The following is a 24,190-nucleotide window of genomic DNA, read 5'->3' on the forward strand; positions in this document are numbered from 1 at the left end:
GCTTTATATGATGATAACCGTTCGTTTTGAATTCTATGACAGTTCATAAAATATTCATTAATAAATATAATATGTATAACAATAGTGTTATCTGTACAGGTGTTTTGTTCTCGGTGGTTATAAAACGAGGCATTTTCATTTATTCTATTATGATATTCGAATCTATAGATAAAAGAAAGTTTCTTAATCTGGGTTTGAACTTAATTTCTTATCGGACTTCGCAGAATATTTAAACAGTTAAGCATGATAAAAAGAAGTACATTGCTCATCTAAATTCAGATTACATCAGCTGTATGTTTTTTGGTTTGTGGTGGGGCGCAAGTTGTATTTCTAAATTTAAGTTTCTTTACAAGAAAAACTGTCATTTATCTTAGAATGAAACCGAAGTTTTTCTAGTAAAATGATGTAAATATTAAACAGTATTTTTATTTATTTTTACTTAGATTTTCAATAAAACTTAGTTGTAGGGAGCTGATTTAAGTATGTTTCAGTTTTACGTGATGTGAATAGTTGATACGGCATCTCGCACTTCATTCACAACAATAGGTGTTTATAAATTACCATAATATTACTGCAGTGCTGCGGCTCGTACATTTGGCTGTTATAAAACGAGGCATTTCCATTTATTCCATTATTGTAATATTCGAAGATAAAAGAAATTTTCTTAATCTGGGCATGAACTTAATTTTTTATCGAAAACGTTTTTTTCATCATTATTTTATTATGCTATTTTGTTACTTAGCATTTTATAAGATCTGCAGAAAGAGATAGGAAAGAAAGGGGGGGGGGGAGAGGTGTTGCCAGCAGTGGTGACGTCGCTACTAAGCTTTGCCTAGCGCGTGCTCAGCGCAAGACGGAGTTGACATCTCACAGCAGCCAAGCTGGTTACTGGCAGCACATGGCACGTAGCTTGTGACTTGTTCGTCATGCCATTGCCTACCTGCGGCTAACAAGGTTGCTTCTTACTGTGGCAGGATGTATATGAGGGATCAATATGTCCTCTCTCTACTTAGGACTTTACTTGGTTTATCAGCTGCGATTACAAAGTGATAGTGCTACATTACGGTACAGCTGCATTTATTTTCTTATCTTACCTGATCCGCAGGAATTTGTGTAAACAGCAGTGCGCGCGTTTTTCACGTGTTGTTGGGAATCATTTGTTGCTTGCTTGCTACCATCTCCTTAAGTGTGTGCGCGGGAAGCATGTGCTTTTACCGCTTGTGTGCTAACCTGTATAACAGTAGTGTTGCAGCGTAGTGTTATCTTTACAGGTGTTTTTGTTCGCCGTCTGCGTACAAGGGAAAACGATATTCTTAGGATGTGAAAATAATAAAATTTGTAGTATAATTGTATTATAACTGATAAACTCACCATCTTTGTCTTTGTACTCTAGTCACAGCGGATATTGAATTTTGCAGGTTGAGTACTCCCACCCGCTATTGCCGCCGGAAAAGCAACCGGTGTCTCTAGAGGTGGGAGTGGAAAAAAAAGACGAAACAGAGGATCTTCCGGAAATGGAAACGTTCGAAATAGAGCTTGTAAAAGATCAACAGGGACTTGGGATTACCATTGCTGGTTACGTATGTGAGAAAGGTAAGAAACGATTTATCTATAAAACTAGTATATAATAAATACGAGATTTTAATGAAATTAATTCTCAGTCAAAGGGGTGCAGAGTTGTATTTCGGTATATATTTTGAAAATGGTCTTTGAAACACGTGAATAGAAAACATATAGTTTTCAATTCCTTTGTTAAAATCTGTTTTTACTATGTTAGTATATGTCAATGTATTTCTACATTCTCCGAACAAAAATATTTTGTGTAGTAGGGGTTAGAGGAATTTAAAAAATATAAAAAATATTTTTACAATTTCTTTAAAACATCATATTTTGAAACTAGAATTGTTGATATTTATTGGACCTTCGTTGTTTATTTTCGTAACAATAGATTGTTGCTTTTTACATATAATTTCACTGTAATCTACTTTTTAAAACAAACTTCGTACTAGTTTTAGAATGCCTAAAAGCTACAAAATCGTTTTCCTGCTATTTTATTTGTTCTTCTTAATATTTCAACCAACATTGTGATATCTATTGCCATGTTGTTTTTTCCTTAGTATGAAGAAAAACCAGATTATCTCACCCCTTGTCCACCTAGTGAGCAGGCTAGATAGCAGGGATTAGATAATCTGGTTTCTTTGCTATAGAGACCAAACCTACTTTTACAGCTACTTCAGCCATTTTACTAAGTAGGGTCTATCGCCATATAATTGCCACCATTGTAAAGACTTGAGCAGACATTTGTGCCACATTGGGATTTCAGCTGCAAAGCCTATTGGATGGAGAGTAAATATACGATGCTATCCAAATGGCTAAAAGGACTGATCAGTTGTCAGCGTTTTTTGTGAGTGATAAATGCATAATACTTTGAAATAGAAAAAAAATTTTGTCTTATTTTCATAGCAAATATATCCACAAATTTTTGATGTGTTACTATTCTTGATGTAGTTCTAGTAAATTACACAGGAGAGTAGTATTCTTTGCAGGCAAAAATAATTCCATTTTAAATATGTCATGTTTTCTTATTGCTTGTCATGAGTAATGTTCTCAGTAATAAAACAAAATTTCTGCACTCATCTTTTCATAACAAATCATAAAAATTTAATACAAAATATATTGAAAGTTAATATATACCTATCATGAACTTTAGGTTCATTTTAATATATTAGGAATATCAAAAAACTACAAATACTTCCAAATATCAGAAGAGAGACAATACAAAAGAAAGCTGGAGAAAAACATCGAACATTCGTGGGAAGGTTGATTTTTTATTTATTTTTTAAATTCCACAACTGGTAAATCATGAAGGATATGAATTTATCACCCAACTCATGAGTGATGTGTCTTAATACATTAAAGAATAAATCATTACCTGTGAAGCAATCACTTTTGACACTACCTAGTTTTTTAGAATGCCTGAAGTGGCTTGAAAAAATTCCATGTTTACATAAGCTTACTTGTCATCATGAGTGGGATTTACATTAATGACACTCCTGCAAGTGTTACATGAAGTCTGTCATGGTCAGAGGCACACATGCCTGAAGTCATTTATTATGAAATGGGAAGGAAAATAAATTTATGGGCAGTAGCACACCATAGGTAATCAATTAAGAGTTAAATTAGTTGTTGATATAAATAAGCTTTACCACTTGATTATTTTTAACAAGGGATAACTTTACTGTCATCAGAAGATTGTTCTTCTTGTATGAAAATAGCATTTAAATTAGCTTGCTTTTAATATGCACTCAGGTTACTTTGGTCATAATATTCCAAAATTTTCATGGCTCCTAAATCCGTATTGTTTATTAGTAATGGTTATTTGTTAAATATTTGAAGTATGCATTTGGAACTTAGCTCTTCATGCATTGTGTATTAGTAGAGCTGGTGGCTTAAGACATGCTGTATATCACACAGATATCGACATTCTTAGCAACCCTACCAGTATATGGGAAATATTTAAAAAAAAAAAAAAAAAAAATCAATGATGCTCTATCAGATGTATTCCTGAAGTTTGAAGAATAAATATGGTGGGAATGAAATCGATGTGCAATTTATTAAGCCAAAATTGTTAAAAAAAAAATTGGATGAAAGGAATACCAAGTGCAGTCAGTTATGCAAATTATAAGGGGTGTGCTGGAAAAGTTAAGTGTGGATATGAAAAGAAAATTGGCTCTGCAGGATAAAGATGATCTAAAAGAATTCTATCATTATGTTGCAAGTAAAAAGAAAGAATAACTACTGAATGTGGATGGCAGATGTAGAAGAGATTGTTCAACTAATGAGTGCCTGTTTTGCTAAAAGCTTTCAACCTGTGTATACAACATAGTAGCTGAATGCTACTTCTACACTGGGTAAAAGAAAATTAGGTTTGATGAGGAGTTACGACAGCTGTTGCATAATCTGAATAAAAATTTGGCAATAGGAACAGATGCAAAAATGTTTAACTGAACTGGCTGTGCCTTTGATCTGACTGTATAATCTCATCTTCCTTATACCCCTCTTTTACCTTGCAGTGTCGAGGGTCCATTGATCATCAGACCTCACTCCGTTTACAGGATAAGGTAGTCAGCCTTATGCCCCGGTGTATCCTATGGCCTGTAGTGTTGAGTTCTCAAGGCCAGTTTGTCTGCTTTGCGGGATGAAAAACCCCAGAATAAACTGGGGAAAAAACCCTGCTGTCCACACCCAAGACTGGCTAACTTGGCTATGGCTGAGGAAGATCCTTCAGCTCCTCACGTCACCGACGGGAATCGAACCTAGGACACTCCTTCCCCAGGCATATGGTTGCGAAGCGCATAGCCACTAGGCTAACCGCGCAGATTGACTGTATAATTTGAGTCTTAACAAGAGAAGATTCTGCAGGTGTGGGAACAAACTGTCATTAACTTTGGAGTGATGAAGATTTTGAAAAAGAGGGCATGAGCTTGTTTACAGAAATGGATTGACAAAGTATCTCTACTTTGCAATGAACATTATGAGCTTACTAAGTGAGGGTCGTATTTGAGTAACTTGCTCACATTTTATAATGTTATGGTTGTATTAGACAAGGGGATTGGAAACTCCATGCTACTTGGACTTTGCTAAGGCTTTTCACAGGATAGTCTTAGAAGGCTGTTACATAAGTTGGATATGGAATTGAGGAATAAGAGGATGGCTGACAGATAACAAAAAAGTTGTCTGTGTGAGAAGGGGGAAAGTATGTGAATGTGCAATGTGTAAAATGACTCTTGGTGTATCCCAGGGATCATTTCTTGGTCCATTGTTATTCATTCTTTACATTAATGATGTTGGGAAGAATTTTGAAAGTAGACAACAGCTGTTTACTGATGATGCAAAGATAGGCAGGATAATCACGAATGCAAGTGACATGTAGTACTTTCAGAATGATTTGAATATGCTGTAATAGTGGACATGTAAAAAAAAAAAAAAGATTGTCATTTCAATGTTAGCGAATGTAAACTCATATACATTAGTGTAATAAGATATCTCGTGTCATATTATATGGGTGGGATTATACTAGAAGAACCAGATCAGGCTAGGGATCTGAGTTTTAGTAGATAGGAAATTGAAGTTCAGGGGCCATATAGCAAAGTTTGCAAATACAACTCTGAGGATAATTGCAATGCTTAAAATAGCCTTGACATGTAAGGATAAGGAAGTCATTTTGCCTAAATAATAATAACAATAATCAACAAGAAATTCATACTTATTCTCAAGAGCGACCTTGTAGAGTATTTTCTAACCGCAGCTTGCTGATAGTTTAAACTATTCTGGTGAGGTTAGTGATTGAAAAACAAATCTTTACAAGCCTCTGATATGACTTTATCTGGACTGTCATGTGAGATTTGATTTCCTGGTTTCTGAGATGATGCAGATACATTGAGTGCTAAGGAGAATGTTAAAGATATCTTAACTGTGGAATGTAGCATATGAGAACAGATTGGGAATTTGTGGACTGCAGACACTAACAAGAGGGGGAAATGGGAGTGATATGGTTGATCTACAAACTTCTGAAAAGGTCATTCTGATGCCAGTAGATGGAATTTTTCATTTTATGTAGAGTAGGGAGAGGAGACAAGAGGGCATCCATGGAAGTTAAGAATAGATGCAGTCAAGAAAGAAGTGAGCTAGATTTTTCTTGTATATAGTGTCATGTATCAGAAAGTTGTGCTTTTTGCCAGTGGTAATGATGTAGGTATTGTGAAGGAATTCACTCCTGACTCACTGGAGGTTTCTTGTAGTTATAAGTTGTATATTGCATGTAATTCAGGCCACAACCTCTTCTCTTTCCCCCACCAAGCAACACCCACAGCCATCCTCAACCAAGAGTCATCTGGTAATGTAAGAACACCAAATGGGATGACCTCTGAGATTTCTGTGCTTCATTCCCATTGCTGAATTATTGCTTAGTCTTCCAACCCAAGCTGATCACTGAAGTAATCTTTTCTGGATTAAAATCACATATTCCCAATTCCATGCTAAATTCTCATCTCCTAAGCAAGCCTTGGTTTTCCAGAAGATATGCCAGGGCTGTACAAATGAAGGACCAACCATATCACAACTGGCTATCATCAAGAATTTTGCATTCTTTTACTGCTTATGCCAAAGCCTGAAAGAGATGGCAGAAAATCATCAATGCATCAAAAACCAATTTCCAAAGATATTTGGGCAGGAAATGCATTATGCCAAAATGGCAGCTGTGCAATTTGATCTCTGTTCAAAACAGTTGGCCATCACTGCTGCTGCACCCAGATGGGTTTATTGTGTCACCCACAGAGAAACCCAAACTCCTGGCATCATACTTTTCCTCAAATGCCTACATAGATGATTTTGTTAAATGTTCCCTAACCATTCCATTCTCTGACCTTTTACCAGAAAATGATCAGAAAAATCCTATACAGATATTAGATACCAAAAATTCTCCTTGCCCTCACAGCATTCCTTTAATTGTCCTTAAAGATTTGCGCTCCAGAATTGACTCCTATTCTGTCGTCGCTTTATGCTCTCTTACTCCACTGACATCTACCCTAAACCCTGGAAATTAGCCCACATCCAACCAATTCCCATGAAGGGTGACAGATCCTTGCCATCAAGCTACTTCAGTCTCTCTCTCTCTCTCTCACACACATCTCAGTCCTCCTCATAGTAATGGAGAGAACCATCAACAGCCAACTACTATGTTATCTTGAAAGTGCTCAACTAATAAATGACTGCTAGTATGGATTCTTCCAACCAATGATATTCGACAGGAGATCTGCTCACCATGGTAAAGTTTGGCAAATCCCAAGTGATGTTGTATTAGATATTTCCATCCAAAGTTTCAACTGGGTCTTTTAGCCTAGTTTTGGGAAATTGGGTGATGGTTCATCTTTGCATTTTCCATTGCTATGTTATTGTAAACTGCAGCCATCCATTTTTTCTATATTGTAACTAATATATTAAAATAGCATGCATTCTACAGTTTTTTATTTATTTATTTTTATTTTATTTTTTGAGTTTCAGAGCTGAAACAAGTTTATTCAGGGAGGGAATCTACTTCAATTAATTTTTTTTTTTTTAAATTTCCAAATTATTGAAAAATCATCTTAACTAAGAGCAGCAGCTCATTGATATATAATGTTATTATTATATTATATACAGGAAAGAAGTGTGAAATACAAAATTAGTTTAGCTATAGAACAAAATAAACATGCATTAATTATGAACTCTATTTACATTTTATACAGAAAACAAATTCTTAAACTAATCTTACCAAATAATTATATTCTTGTTTAATCCTTTATCTAAATGTAAAAAAAAACAGAGTTTACATGTGAAGTATTTTACATATGAAGTATATTAAAGCAACTTCACATCAGTTGCCTTAATATCCACATAACAGAAGCCGGTCTGGTAAGTAGAGTGGTTAGCCTATCCACTCTCCAACCAACAGGTCATAGGTTTGAATCCCGCTGTGGGCATTGATACTTGTTTCAATCATGAAATACTGTGATTACACATATTTAAATAATTATAATACTGGTAAACAAAATCCAGTTTTACACTATACTCATAGAGCAATGTAGCCATTTTGTCTGTAACATTATTTTATTATTATTATTATTATTCTGGGCAATTCCAAGGAGTTGACAGACTCATCGAGGGAGGCCCTAACATCATGTCAAGAACAACTATTCGACATTCACACAGTATCTATCATACCTCGCCTTGAACTCATTCACGGTCGTAGTACCCACAACAGACTCTGGCAGCTTATTCCACTCATTCACCACTCTCCAAGTAAAAAACCTAGCTCTAACACCCTTGTTAACCACATTCTTGCCCAGCTTCCATGCATGGCCCCTAGTCCTCCCACCACCAGTCCTATTTTCAAAAATATCTTCTGGATTAATCTTATAGTAACCCTTTAGTAATTTGAATGTCTCAATCATATCACCCCTTTTCCGCCTATCGACCAATTTTTGCAACCCACAAATCTTTAACCTATTCTCATAAGGTTCATTCCACAGACCTGCTATCATCTTGGTCACTCGTCTCTGGTTCCTCTCCACTTCCTCCCCATCAAGAAGAAACCCAGGCGCCCATAATTGGGCACAGTAGTCCAGATGGGGTCTTATCAAGGCTCGATACAGAGGAACAATAACTTGTTTGTCTCTGCATGTTAAAGTATTTTTCAGAAGCCAAGTGATTTGATGAGCTGATTTAGCCACTTTTGCAATGTGCCCCCTAAACTTCAATTCCCTATCCACCAACACTCCCAAATCCCTGGCCTCATCAATCTCCTGGAGTACGGTTCCATCAATGTGATATACTGCTGCTATTCTTTTCACCCCAAAATGCATAGCCTTACACTTTGCCACATTAAATTGACATTTATTTTTCCTAGCCCAGTTCTCCAAACTATCCAAATCATCCTGTAAAATTTTGACATCCTTTGCACTCACAATTGCTCTACCCAACTTTGCATCATCAGCAAACAAGTGAACACTTCCTCTCAGATCCTTTCCTATATCATTGATGAACAAATTGAAAAGTAGTGGTCCAAGAACAGAGCCCTGTGGTACACCGCTAGTCACAAGCCGTTTTTTAGACAACTCCTGAGTAAACCACTCTCTGGTATCTCTCCATCAACCGCCCTTTTATCCATCTCACCAACCCTATATCCATCCCCATCTGTTCCAGTTTACTGATTAGGGTTCCATGTGGTATCCTGTCAAAGGCCTTGGCAAGGTCCAGTAGAATCACTGTAAACCCATTACCCTTATCCAGTTCAGCCATCACTGTGTTATAAAACGTGAGCAAGTTACTGAGGCATGATCTACCCTTCACAAAACCATGTTGTCCCCCATACAATATCCCATTTTCAGCTATCCAATCCTGTATTCTTTTCTTGACTAATTTCTCTAAGACCTTGACAACGATTCCTGAAATGCTAATCGGTTGGTAATTTACAACAGCAGTGTTGAAACCACCTTTATGCAGTGGAATTATTTTCCCTTCTTTCCATCCCCTCGGGACTAACCCAGACCCGAGACTCAAACAAAATGGTCAAGGATACTAACAATTCTTTAGCCACTTCTCGTACGACACGAGCTGGTATACCATCCAATCCCACAGATGTATTGACATTGAGGGTATGCAATAGACTACTCACCTCCACTTCGTTCACCACCCGTATAATCTACTGGTTCATTCATTTCTGCAATGTCACCACCTGGATGATATATTCTTGCAAAGTGCTCACTCAGTAACTCAACTATATCAACTGATTCAGTTACCTCCCTATCATCGGCATTCTTTAAAATCATTCTGCCATATACATTTTTCCTTTTTCTTGCAACATATCGTAAAAACTGTTTAGGATTCTCTTTAGCCTGCATGGCCAATGTTCTTTCGTAATCCTTTTTTGCTTTTCTTACCACATCCATTACCCTTCTAGCCTGCGCTTTATACCATTGATGTGCCTGCCGGTCACCTTTCTCCTTAAATTCCCTCCATAGTTGTTTCTTTTTTTGCAGCTCAAGCTTAATGGTGTTATTCATCCATTTAACCCCTACTTGATTTATTATTCGGACTCTAGGTATACAGTCAGCCATTGCTTCATGCATCACTTCTTCACTGCCTCCCATGCACTATCAACTTCTAGTCCTTGCAGTTGTACATGCCATGGCACTGAACCAATCAAACTCCTAATCTTATCATACTTTCCAGCCCGATAATTCCATATATACCCTGTCTTAATTGTAAATTCCACACCTTTAGCCACCTCCCAAGTCAAGACCCTATGATCACTCTCACCAATTGGTGGCAATGTGGTCATATTTGTTACAGATATATAACAAATATGACCTCAGATGTAATCTTCATCCTCAGATGTAATTACTAGGTCAAGCACTCTCTGACCCCTAGTATTTTCCATTATATGCTGTTGCAGATAGTTATCCCTTAATAACCGCATAAAATCCAATTCCTTCCTCCCGTGTGTCCTCTCCTCACACCAATCAATACGACCATAGTTGAAATCTCCCATAATAATTACCCTCCTTCCACTCATTTCTTCTATTTGCTTGTGCATACTGTCTCCACCATCTTTTCCATCACCTGGTCTATAGCTGCACCCAATTGTATGTTTTGTTTTGTTAGCCACAATCTCACATCAAATGTGCTCTTTTCTCTATCCTGCAATTCAACTTCTATTCTCCTTGGCTGCAGCTCATCAGCTATCATCAACAATACTCCCCCCCCCCCTCATTTTATTCTCCCTGTCATTCCTGAACACACTATACCCATCACATTCAATCCCACTAGCTATATCATTTACAGTTAGCCATGATTCACTAATGCCAATAACCTGTGGTCTGGAAGTGCCAACCATGGCTAAAAATTCTTCCTTCTTGTTCCTAATACTCCTAGCATCAGTGTACATGAATTTAAGATCCCCATTAGCACCATCCCTACCTTGATGCCTTATATTAACTATCCCATTCTGATTTGTTGTCCTTATTCGCTCAGGCATATTATACTCATTCATACATTCAACTGCCTCCCTAAGGTCTGTATATCTACTACCCTCCCCCCCTAATAAATCTAGTTTCCCTGATTTTGCACATCCACTACATTCAGCAACACTTTTTCAAGTCTCCTTACACCGTATCCATTCAAATGCAAGCCATTCATCTTATATAGATCCTTTCACCCATCAAGCTCACTCCACACGTCCACAAATTCCACACCACTCGTCATACATAACCCACACATAAAGTCATTTGCAATTATGGCCCTCCTTTTAAACATTTCACTGTCATATCATACCGTGGCAATAGACTAATCATCCTAACTCTCTTATTCTTTTCTTTTGCTACCTCAGACAATTCATTCAGGTTCTCTATCAATTCCATTTTATCTCCTTTCAAATCATTCGTACCTGCCACAAGAATCATTTCTTTCACCCTTTCCTTTTGCTCTCTAATAGACTCAGTTACATCCTTTATGGTCGCACCAAGTTGGTACGATTTTGTCAAATCCTCTACTAATACACCTTGTACTAATGAGTCTCCATACAACACTCTCTCTCTCTCCTTCATTTTGTTTACGTTCACACTCATACGCTTATTTCTCCTATCATACTTTTTATTATTGACTGGTACACTCAGTCGACTTTTGTTCAGACGCTCTAGCTGCCGCTTTGCCCTTCATTCTTGATGTAAGGGAAGGGAGTTGCAGGAGATGTATTGAGAATTTTGCTGATTGTTTTGGGTTCATAACCATTAAGTGCAAGGGTTCTGTTTCACATAGTGCAGTTCTTTATCCTTATGTAAACAAGATTTCAAGAATGTTACAGACAAAATGACTACTTTGCTCTGCAAGTACAACATAAAAGTGGCTTTTTTTTTTTTTTTTTTTTTTTTTTTTTTTTTTTTTTTTTTTTTTTACAAAAAATCTCAAAAGTCTTACATCCACCAAAACCTCCCCATCACCCCAAGAAAAAACCAGATGTTTATGAGATTCATTTCACTTGTGGCATTATGTAGGCCAGACAGGAAGTTTGGGAGAGATCCTCATGTCAGAATGTATAAAAATACATGGGAAAAAGAAGACTGCATAAATCAGGCTTGGCATTCCACATAACTCTATTACAGGCCATCAAGTAGTTCGGGAACAAACAAAAATGTGATGTATTGATTATAATTGTTTTACAAGAAAGTTTAAATAAGCCTTGACAATGCTTAGGATCACTAAGCATTTTATTTATGCAATAAAATTCAAGGCTTTATCTTACATCAAGTATTGTCTTGATTTGATTTCATCAAAAATTTAACTGCCACAGAACACGATAGCAACAACTAGCAGTGTTCCAACACACTTGGAATAAATTTACCATTTTTATTCTCATTTCTATGTTGCAGTTGTGAAGTTATTATAACATAATAGAGGGCTTGCCAACTACACTTCTGTTTGGAGCCAGAATAATTCTGGTAAGACTTAGAAGAGCCGCAACCTTTGACTGATGTGATGGTATGGTACTAAGTTGGTGAGTGTGCACATGACGAGTTGTAACGAGCTTGTAAGAACTGCTTTGATTAATTACACACCTAATTTTAAGGAGCTTACTAAGAAAATGGATACAAGGAAGGCCTCTACTAGTAAATAAATAACTAAAATTATTATGTTTCGACTTTAAAATTATTCTAATTGTTCAAAGTAAACTTCATTTAATGTGTTTTGAATCAAACTTGTTTTATTGCAGTAATTTTTATTAATCCTTCCTCTCCTCTCTATTTTGTTCCTCTTTTTTGTTGTCTCCTCTTTTTGTTTATTTTTTCTGATAGATCATGAAGAGCCGTATACAGCTTTCGATCTACGTTGTGGCCACCTCTGATATAATGTATAATTAATTGTTTATAATCTTTTGTTGTGTAAAACTTTTTTGTACCAGTATCCCCGATGATATAAGTCTTATGACTTACGAAACTTGTCTAGTTTTAATTGCTTATTTTTTTATTAAACTCTTTATTTACACCATAATCTGGTCTCAATACTGAAAACTTCCTACATACCTGCTAAACCACATAAACTTGTGTTTTCATCGAGAAACATGGACTTGCCTGCATGTAGTGAAGTCACTTGCAAAAATAGAGAATTCAAAACATTATGCCTGACATTAGAAGTTAAGAGGGCAGTCCTGTAAAAGAAGAAATTATATCAAAACTTCCAGACATCATGAAGGTGAGATCTTTATATCTCTGGGTGCTATAGCAAAAAGTTTAGAAATAGAGAACTGAGTACTGTTAAAAAAAAAAAAAAAAAAAAAAAAAAAACAGATGACGAATATGACAAAAATTGAAGAGAAATATAGATTCTTTTGTATTTAAAGTAATTACTTTTGTGAAAGATGTGTAAACAAAACAAGCAGTGACAGAAAAGTGGTATAAAATATTATACCACTGTTCTGTCAAAAAAGTACATGTACACGTCAATATTTCGGGTAGAAAACAATCAGAGAAACCTGAAATGTGGAAAAGCAGAAAGCTTAGTGTGGCCAAATCACAGATAATTGATGTAGTGTCATTTATGAGAAATGGAATTTCACTCACATGAGTCATATGAAGCAAAGTGACATTGAGTCTAATAAAAATTGGAGATATTTCATATCTTTTGATATGAAAATTGGTAGAAGGCAAAAAAAAATTACCTGCAGTTTCAATGGAAATATTGTAGAACAAGTTCCCTATGGTGTCCCTTCAGCTATTTTAAAAATTTGTGATCTAGTATTATAATCCATTCTGTATTGTTTGTTCAGACTGTCATCCTTGTTTGGCATCTACTGAACAGCAGGGAAGCAAGCCTTTATCCAGCTGTCACTATAAAGTGGGGGAGAGATATCATTCAGCCATCAAACTATCATCCTGTTGCTCTCTTCTCTTGAAAGTAGTGAGTCATTAAAGGCTAACTCATTCCAGTAATTATAGCCCTGCCATTAATTGGTGGCATTCAATATGGATGCTGTCCTTCGTAATCCATTGCAAATCTTGTAGCTGACCTACCTGATTTGGAACAACAGAAGCCATGGAGTGTTAAACTTGCATGTTGCTCTTGGTATTTTCAAGATATTTGGTAATCAAGAATCGGTGCATTCTTAACAAGCTACTGTCTTGTGATGTCTCTCTGTCCTTTGTGATTTGTCAGCTTTCTCTCTTGTCATATCTTGCATGGTGTTTTGTGGCTTTCCTCATCAGGTTTCACTATCACTGTTGTGTACCAAGGTTTTGTGATTTCATTTACTCTTTCTTATATATATATGTGTATATATGTATATGTATATATATGTGATTATCACTAATCTCAAATCCTATCCATAGTTTTGCTGATGATAGCTCTTAAGTGGTATAGCTATGATGTAGTAATTGAGAGTAAAACATGCTGGACTTCATTTTACATGTTAATTTATTGAAATTAGTAACAATATTTCATAAAATTAACAGTACTACATTATTAGCATGGAAACACAAGCAAGTCAAAAGATTGAATACAAAGTAAACACAATAATTAGTTAACCCATAACAGCAAGTACTGCATGCTAGAAGGATCATATCAAATAAACAATCATTTCTGGTATTTACATATAATTAGATTCCTCCAAAAAAAATATTTTTTGGGGGGGGTGCTGCGAGAGAGGCAGACATTCAGATTTAAATTTAGATGGTGTAGCTGGGCCTCTGAACTTTCTTTGAAGTCGTCGTCCTATAGCATCCTCTAGCAAGAGGGTTGCAGCAGATGAGCAGCTCTTCTCCATTTCTCTCTGTCATTCTTAAACCAGTCCATTCCATGATGTCATTGAACCACTCTCTAGTTGATCTTCCACGTCTTCTCTTTCCCTTATAATATAGTTCTTGTCAGGTGTCCCGAAGAACCTCTCAAGAGATGTTCTGCAAATCTGGTCTTTCTTTGCATAATATTCTTGAAAAGTGTTCTTTCCATCCTAACTCTTAAAACTTCTTGATTTGATATTTGATACAAAGTAAACACAATAATTGGTTAACCCATAACAGCAAGTACTGCATGCCAGAAGGATCATGTGAAATAAACAATCATTCCTGGTATTGACATAGAATTAGATTCCTCCGGATTATTCTCTCTGTATAGCTAATCTTTCCCATCTTTCTATAACACCACATTTCCAATCCATTAATTCTTTCCATATCTCTCTTTCTGAGTGTCCATGACTCACTTCCATAACTTGCAGTACTCCAAACTGTTGTTTTAACTATTCCAATTCTAACACCTATTTTAATATTCTTGTTTATTAAAATTCTCTTCATTTCCATAAATGCCGATTTAGCTTTGCCTACTCTATTTCTAATGTCCGACTCTGAAGTTCCTTTCTCTGAGATCCAGCTACCTAAATATTGAAATCTTTCCTCCACATCCTATCTTTACATTATCTCCTATTTTTCTACCCATTATCATTATCTTGGTCTTCTTTGTGTTAATCCTTAGTCCGTACTCTTTATAAGAGTTTTCAATTCTTTGAACAATTTGTTGTAATCCATTTTCACTTTCTGCCATCACCACTACATCATCCGCATATCTTAAGTTATTAATGATTCTTCCATTTATTTTTATTCTTTCTTCTACATCCTCATGTAGAAGAAATTTTATTCTTCTTACTTTATTCTTATTTTATTTTTCTTATTTTATTTTCTTTCTTCTACATGCCTCTCTAAGCATCTGTTCATTATAAAGGTTAAACAATAATGGTGATAACTTGCATCCTGTCTAACTCCTCTCTCTCCACTGGGAATTCTCTCCATTTACACATATTGATGCTGTTTGTGACCAATATAATCTCTTTAAAATTTCCAGGTCATAAGAGTCAATATGAATATTTTCTAGAATGTCAAAAAGCCTTTTATGTTTCACTGTATCAAATGCCTTTTCAAAATCTAGAAATCCCCAAAACAACTTTCCATCATGGTTTAGTGTTTTCTCCCCAATAATTCTTAGACAAGTTATAGCCTCTTTAGTTCCTCTGTTGGTTTGAATTCCAAACTGTTCTTCATTCATTTCTTTTTCTATTTTACTCTTAATTCGCTCCAAAATTATTTGTGCCAGAATTTTTGCTGTGTGAGTTATAAGACTTATCGTTCTAAAATTGTTACAGTCTAAAAACTCCTGTCTTTTTTAGAATGGGGATAAAAATTGATCTTCTAAACTCCTTGTAATTCTTGTCCCTCATAAATTCCATTAATAATTTGCCATAACACTTCCATACCTTTTTCACCTATATTCCTTATAAGTTCTATCTGTATATTATCTATTCCAGGGGATTTTCCTTCTTTCATCTTTTGAATTGCTTGATTCAGTTCCTCCCTTATGATGTACAACCTCTGCCCACTATGCTCTTTCATTTGATTTTCTCCTCTTCCTCTGTCTTCATAAAGTTTACTTACATATTCTTCCCATCTCTATAATATCTTCTGTTTTTCTATCAGAATTTCACCTCTTTCATTCTTGACTGCTCCAGTCCTTTGCATATTTCTCCTACCTGTCATCATATTAATGTTTTTATAAACACCTTTTATATCATTCCTTTCTGCCTTTGCTGTTATCTTTTACTTATTTCATCTAACCACTCTTCCTTTTTCCTTCTTATCTCTCTTTGTACCTCCCTACTCAAGTCTTTATACTGCTTTTTTTTTCTCCTCCTTTTTACTGTTAACTTTCTTCTTTGTGATATTTTCCTCAAAATATTGTCTGTCATCCATGGCTTCTTTCTTTTCTCTCTTTCCTCTTCTGTTTTGGCTAAATGTAATTCTGTAGCAGTAATTATGCTTTCCTTAGAATATTCCATTTTTCACTTACATCATCACTTTCTTGTATATTTCTCTCATTCATTTCTTCTTCTACTTGCTTTGCGAATTCATTTGCTGTACTTGGTACTTCAGAACCGTATCTTCAGCCGCTATATGATCCATGATTTGTTCCGTTTCCCTGCAGTTAACTTTTTTAGATTAATCCTCATCTTAGTTGACAACAATATATGATCTATATCATAGTCTGCTCCTGGATATGTTGTCACATCTTTTATAATGTTTCTATATCTTTTGTTTATCAAAACATAATCTATCTGATTTCTTCTACTGTTTGTATCCTCCCATGGGGCTTTCCACGTATACAATTTTCTTGGATGTTTCTTAAACAAAGTGTTCATAATTGCTAAATCATGTTTTCTACAGAAATCCAACAGCATATCTCCTCTTTCATTTCTCACTTCCAATCCATATAGCCCAACAATATCTTCCTCTTCCGATTTTTGCATTCATATCGCCCTGTATTATAATTATGTCTTTTGTTTCTTTACATTTCAAGCCCCATTCTATACCACCATAAACTCTCTCTACCTTCTCATCCTCATAATCACAGGTAGGTAAATATATCTGAATAAGTAGAATATTTCTTGGTTTTGCTTTCATCTTTACCATCAAAACTCTGTCTGAGATTTGCCAGTAGCCTTCCACACATCCTGCCACTCGTTTATTCAATATTATACCAACACCTGCATGATGCTGTGCTTTCTCTCCTGAGTAAATTATTCTCATTCCATCCTCTGTTCTAAAATCTCCTTTTCCTTTCCATCTTACCTCAGCCATTCCCAGAACATCTATTTTCAATCTTAGCATCTCCATCTTTAAAATCTCCAATCTTCCAGTTTCAAGTAAGGTATTCACATTCCAAGATCCAATGTGAAAATTACTTTTAGCCCCTTTTCCACATGAATATATTCCATTTTCCTCTTCTCCACCTTCCGCATCTTTTAGTAAAGAAGATTCATATGACTGACATGCAATCTGGTCAATACCCATACTGGAACAAGTGACCTCCCTGGTAGCCAATTGCGCAGTTCCAGACCCAGTTGGCCCAATCTGAACTGTGCATTGCTCGTCATTTCGAATCCTTGCTGCACATCCAAACTAGGGAAAAGTAGAAGCATAGTGGTTTCCCGTTGCCTTCTATGTATGAAGAAATGAAAAAAATTAGAAACATAGAAAGATTCACCCCTAGCCCTAGAGTACTCTAATAGCATTGGGGGGAAGGAAAAAGAAAGAAGAAAAGGAAAGAAAGAAATAAGAGTAGGGACCATCCAATAGATAATATAACAGATGTTTATTACATGAAAATGGTCCATCATCAGGTGCCTCGGGTGTGCCACTCCTGCACTCACTAAAGCGAGCCCTTGAGGGTAATCTCTATATCCATATTTAAAACTACTGTGATGAAAGGGAGCATTTGTTCCAGAGGATTCTGTATGGTCTTGATACTATCATGTGAAATCAGTATAGTACTAATATTCATTGTTTTTTTTTTTCTCTCTATACAATATATACAGTCTGTGGATAGTATGTTGATTACACTCACAAGGGATCTTGTGAAAGTTAGTTTTGTAGTTAGCAAGAGATTAAACATTTTATTGACTGCAATATATATAATGGTATGAGGTGAAATCTTCAGTTTATACAATTCTGCATCCAAGAATACTACAAAAGAATGCAGAGTTCACTCTTATATCATGCCAGAACTTATCAACAGAATCTTCAGGTTTCGGAAAGTTCAGAGGGCCTTCTTCACCATATTAATTTAAATTGGAACAATTGCTGCAAAATATTATTATTATTTACAGCATCTCCATGAAGTCTGAAAACTCCTTGCGGGAGACCCAAATCAACCATCATACGCACAACTATCATTCCTTTCCTTGAATCCATTCAAGGAAAGGAATGAATCACCATCAGGGCACCCACAACCAGTTCTGGCAATCCATTCCACTCGCTCTCCACGCAAAAAATCGGGTCCTTACACTCCTACTAATCACACTCTTACACAACTTCCACAGCAGATGACTCATAGTTCTCTGTTTGTCATATATTGAAAAATTTACTTGCATCAATTTTATAAAACCCCTTTAATATCTTAAAAGTTTCTATCATATCCCCTCTTTTCCACCTATCAACTAAACTTTGTAACCTACAAATTTTCAACCTATCCTCACAGGGAGTATTCCACAGACTTGTCACCATCTTGGTCACTCATCTCTGAATCCTTTCGACCACATTCTGGTTCCCAAGAAACCCAGGTGACCAAATCTGTTTGCAGTAGTCAAGATGTAGCTGAATTATTGCCTTATAAAGAGGGGTAATAACTTCCTTATCTTTATTTTTTAGCATGTTTTTCAACATCCAAATAATTCATTGAGCTATTTTACCAACTTTGGCAGTATGCCCTCTGAACTTGAACTCTTTGCCTGCCATTATCCCCAAGTCCCTAGCTTCATGAATTTCCTGCAAGCCAATACCATTAATATGATACACCATATGCAACTTTTTCTACCCGTAGTGCATAACCTTACATTTTGCAACATTAAATTGACAATAGTTATCCTTTGCCTTCAATGCCATATTTTAAATAATCATGTAGGATATCTGCAGTACCTTTATCAGCTATTGCTCTCTGCAGTGTTGCATCAACAAACAACTGGATATCCCTTCTTAAATCTTTCCCTGTGTCATTGATATACAGATTAAAAGAGAAGTGGCCCTAGTACTGAACCCTGAGGTACTCCACTAGTCACCATCATTCTCCTTGACTCCATTTCACGATATACTACTCTCTAGTGTCTGTCTGTCAGTCATTCCCCTAACCATACTACTAGCTTCATATCCATTCCCATCCTCTAGTTTTTGTAATAGTTTTCCATGTGGTATTCTGTCAAATGCCTTGGCAAAGTCAAGCAGTATCATGGTAGCCATTACCTTTATCCAATTCTGATGTCACTGTATTATAAAATGTGAATAAGTTACTAAGACAGGATCTACCCTTTACAAAGCCATGCTACCCACTATAGAGTATTGCATCCCTATCCACCCAATGTTGTATTTTACCTTTCACCAACTTTTCCAATACTTTAACAACCTTTGAGCCACCTTTCTGCAATGGTACTATCTTAACCTCTTTCCACTCCTTTGAAACCCTGACAGAGCTGATTGAGACTTAGATTGAATAATTTTGTCAGGGGGCAATGTCAATTTGCTTGCACATTCACGTAATACACTGGATGATGTGCCATCCAGTCCCACTGCTGTGTTTGCATTCATATTTTTTAATATGCTGAATACCTCCTGTTTATTCCTCAATTGATATGCATCTCTGTAAAATCACTACCTAAATGATCATACACCTTTGCAAAATGATCACTCAGCTATTTCTTTAAAGTCACTTTATCATAGTCAAAAAGTATTTTGAGTTTACTTTGGCCTGTTTGGCTAATTTTCTCTCATATTCTGATTTGGCCTTCCTTACCATATTACTCGTCCTTCTTGCTGCCACTTTGTACCACTCATAAGTATGCTGATCACTTTTTTTCTTTATATTTCCTTCACAATGGTTTTTTTGCATCTCTTGTTTTTTATCCCTACTCATCCACTTAATTCCAACTTGATTTAATTTTCTGACTTTTGGTATGCAGTCTTCTGCTGCTCTCAAGCAATCTCTGACCATTTGCCATGTACTACTGACATTCTTTCCTTGTAGCTTCTCAAGCCATAGTACTGTTCCAAGATGAGTCTTGAGTCTCATAATCACCAGCCTTATAGTTGAACAATAAGTCCCTTCTCGACAGAGAACCGCACATGTTTGGCAACTTCCCAGAACAAGACTGCATGGTCACTCTCCCCAATTGGAGACGGAGTGTCTACCTTGGTTATGGATAATCTTCTGATGCTGAAACCCTTTATCCCCTCTATAACATATAATTATCCCTTAGCAACTGAATGAATCTCACTTCCATCTTGCCATGCCCCTTTCCTGCCTCCAATCAATTCCAAGGTGACTCCTGAGTTTCTCATAATCACCAGCCTTATACTTCACCATAAACTCCTTCTTGACAGAGAACTCCACATTATTACAGAAAATCATCTTATAGAAAATAACTTTCTGGCCACTAAGAAAAATCATCTATCACTATTGTAGGTAATAAAAGAAACCCATTAAGAGCTGTTTATTGACTATTATTATGTAGGTGTATTTCTATAAAATTGATAAAGACCCATCCCATATTATCATGCTGCTAATAGAATTTATGTTTAAATCATCTTGCTTAATATACAAGGCAAAACTGCCTTTTGATATATGCAAGAGTAAAATTAGAACTTCCCACATCTCAAATGGAATGACAATCATGTTATAAGCAAAGAAGGAATAGTAGTAACAGTTTGTGTGTGTGTGTGTGGGGAGAACTATAAGGTGTTATTATGGGATCCGTTGCTACATCTCAAAAGACCCCAACACAATTTTCAGTTTCTAAATTGAATAATGTTCTTGATGAGGTGTAGTTTTGGACCCAATAAATGAAAGATGTGATTTGTGTTCATCTTGTGAGATCTCCTAGACTTATAATCTTTCTAAAATGTGTAAAGCAAATATTCTTCTTTAACCAGTAGCTGATTTTATAGGTTAGCACAATCCACAAATTTTTAAACAAGATAGACTTCTCCAGTAAATATACATCCGTGATTGACTTAGTGGATAGTTAATTTCATAGTTTCTGTCATTTACTGATTTAAATGTCATTTCAAGGTTTTCCCCTTTGGTAACTCAACACTACCACTACAAATTAAACAACATTTGTCTTTTATCATAAAAAATAAACTTGCTCCCATTCTTCATGACAGTTTCGTTGTTGTCAGTGGCATAAAAAAACTTAACTGTTTTAAGGAAATATAAATTTATTCACATAACAGATGCTATGCTTTTTTCAATAGACAAACAGAAAATACAAGTTACTGGATGTTTGCATTATTGTTATGACTACTACTAACTAGTAACCTTTTTGTAAATGTTGAATAGTCGAGTGCAGTAAGATTGTATACAGCATGTATTGTATTATATGGGTACATGAGTTGTGAATCCATCAAGTGGAGTCTTTCAAGCAAAAGTATTTCTAGGAATGGGTGTACTTTTGGTACCGTTGTTAGAATGCGAGCTGTGTATTGCTTTGAATTCTATAGCACAAAGTTTTAACAAAGTATGTTCTTGATAATTGCTGTTTTTAAGAGGAATATATTCTTTATACAATTGACAAAATAAAACATTTTCATGTTTTATTTTGTTGTAGGCAGTACTATTTCTAAACTGCCACATATCTATCTATGCTTCTATCAACCTCTGCAGACAATTCTTCTCATATCAAAAACATTAAAAAAACAATCTAATGTGGTTTATAATCTGTCATAAATTCTAATTATTATGGCTGCATCTCCATTTTTTAAATATTCCTCTAACTGAATTACTAAAGAAAGATATTTCTCTTAATATTGAATTATTTCATTTTGTCTATTATAGGCCATTTCATTTAATAGGTAGAATTTTACAGATTGAAGTAGTATCAGTAGGTTCTCTAATCTTATCACCTCTTGTGAATAATGACATGGAACTTCTTGTTCATTAAAGATGCTTATAGCATATCTTTAAGCATCTTCACTTTTGGCAATTTGGAATTCTTAATTCCAATGAAATTAAGTCTATCTTTAAAGCCGAATACCCTCAAAGAATTTGGTTCACCCTAGAGATAAATCATCTGTTAAATGTGGTCTTAAAGAAGCCTGTTTTTTGTTTAAGATGATGAATGGTGGGATCAAGTCATGTTGAATATCTAGCAGTTAAGGCAGTGGTGGCCAGTGAAAATTTTATAAAATAAGAAAAATAATTTATTTTTTTCCTAATCAGTAACCAATTTATTAATAAGTAAATTTACATATTAAAAAAAATCTACTTTATTAAAAATATTACTTAAAAATAAAATCCATTCTTCTATTTTTGCCTTGACAAAATTTTTATTTCATTCTCACCACGAACACACACCAATAATAAAAGTTTCGTATCTCCCAGAAATAATGCGCGCAAGCATACAATTTATCTGGAATGACACTGGTCATTGAGCAGTGTCGGCTACTGTTATGTGCAGTGACAAGTGCAAACGAATATCGGCGAGTCTAGTCGTAACTGACCGAACATGATAATTCCGACACTGTGTTAGATCGCACTGCATTTTTTTCATATAATTGAGAAAATATAATTCTTTTCATATTTTCAACAATGACACTCGTCATAATTCAGCCTTGTATCTATAATCATTTATTTATATGTTATTTTAACAGAATAAAATAAGATTTACCAAAAATATTTCACCTTCATCACGAACATACACCAATAATAAAAGTTTCGTATCTCACAGAATTAATGTGCGCAAGCATACGATTTATCTGTAGCGACTGCTCATTGAGCAGTGTCGGATTCACTTGTTACGTACAGTGACAAGTGCAAACAAATATCAGCGAGTCTAGCGGTAACTGACTGAATGCATTAATTCCAACACTGCGTTAGATCGCAGTACATTTGTTTCATAATCTAAACCATCAATCGAACAATTCCAATTATTAACTATTCAATCAATGTTGAAACATAAGTTGTAACCTTGTTGTATTGCATTTATTTATTTATATAAACAAGCGAAATTTAATTTTTTTCATTTTTCCCTTGGGGGTTCTGCAGTGTTGCAGTGCTTATGTACAAGTCACCACTGGGTGAAGGTCAATTTTCGAAACATGGAGCCAGTCAAATTGCCAAAGGGTTATGTCTACGTTCAGTCTTTCTTGGCACAGAATAAACACAGAATCCTTCTGTCTGACAAATGCTTAATCCACAAATTTTAAATATGAATCTTTAAAGAATGCTTGAGTCATTGACCCATTGTCAGTTGGAATGATTTTCTCCTTACAGAGTGTTTGGGAGATTTTAACTTGTAGTAAGTGAAAATGTTTTATTTTATTGTTCAGGGTTTAATTATAGATGTCACTCTTCTAGATTGCAGCACTTACCATGAACATGAAACATTAAACATATTGTTTGTCTTTTGAATTTTTGAACGCTGGACAGAAATTAATTTTTTAAATATTGAAACTTTACAAATAAAATATATTTTTTGCAAGTCATTACAACCTATATTTGTTTCCACTAAGTGATTAATATCAAATTTTATTGAATATAGATAAAGATTTCTAATTGCTAGGTTCCTACATTTAAAGGGCAATTTATTATTATTATTATTAGCCCAAGACCTCATGGAGTCAAAGATTCATTTGGGAGGTCCTTTTATCACACACACACACAGCTCATCATACCATGTCTTAAACACACCCGAACTCCTTGCAGACACCACACTCTCAGACAAGGCATTCCAATCATTTACAACTCTGCATGAAAAAAACCTGTCTCTCACTCCCCTACAGTTTACGATAGTGCTCACTGCAATGACTTGTTTTATTTTGTAGTGGTTTGCGGGACACAATTTTTTATGTGCATCATAAGGCACAGATTCACATCAGTCAATTGGTGCACACTAACTTGTGTGTACTCTTTGTCTGTGACTTTGAACCCTTTTAAAATGTCAGTTGAATCTGGTGTAATTTGGGCTTGTTTTCTTTATGAATTTAAACTGAGTTTGTATGCTTCAGAATCGTCCCATAAGGTATGTGTGGTATTTGGAAATGATGAGGTAGCAGAACGTACAGCACAGAAA

At 35.5% G+C, this 24,190-nt stretch overlaps 1 protein-coding gene across 3 annotated transcripts in view; it reads left to right on the forward strand.

Annotated features, from left to right (window-relative positions):
- Positions 1-24,190, forward strand: part of LOC150096712 (multiple PDZ domain protein-like) — a 1,501,001-nt gene that overhangs the window by 487,618 nt on the left and 989,193 nt on the right. For all 3 annotated transcript variants that reach the window (XM_090408593.1, XM_090408594.1, XM_090408595.1), the window contains one exon: positions 1,419-1,593. In XM_090408593.1, the coding sequence (XP_090264719.1) occupies positions 1,419-1,593 (175 nt within the window). The remainder of the gene's footprint in view (positions 1-1,418; positions 1,594-24,190) is intronic.

The sequence above is a fragment of the Typopeltis vanoorti genome, chromosome 18, assembly GCF_054136105.1.
Source record: "Typopeltis vanoorti isolate ZY-2024b chromosome 18, IOZ_Tvanoo_1.0, whole genome shotgun sequence".
Taxonomy (NCBI): Eukaryota; Metazoa; Arthropoda; class Arachnida; order Uropygi; family Thelyphonidae; genus Typopeltis; species Typopeltis vanoorti.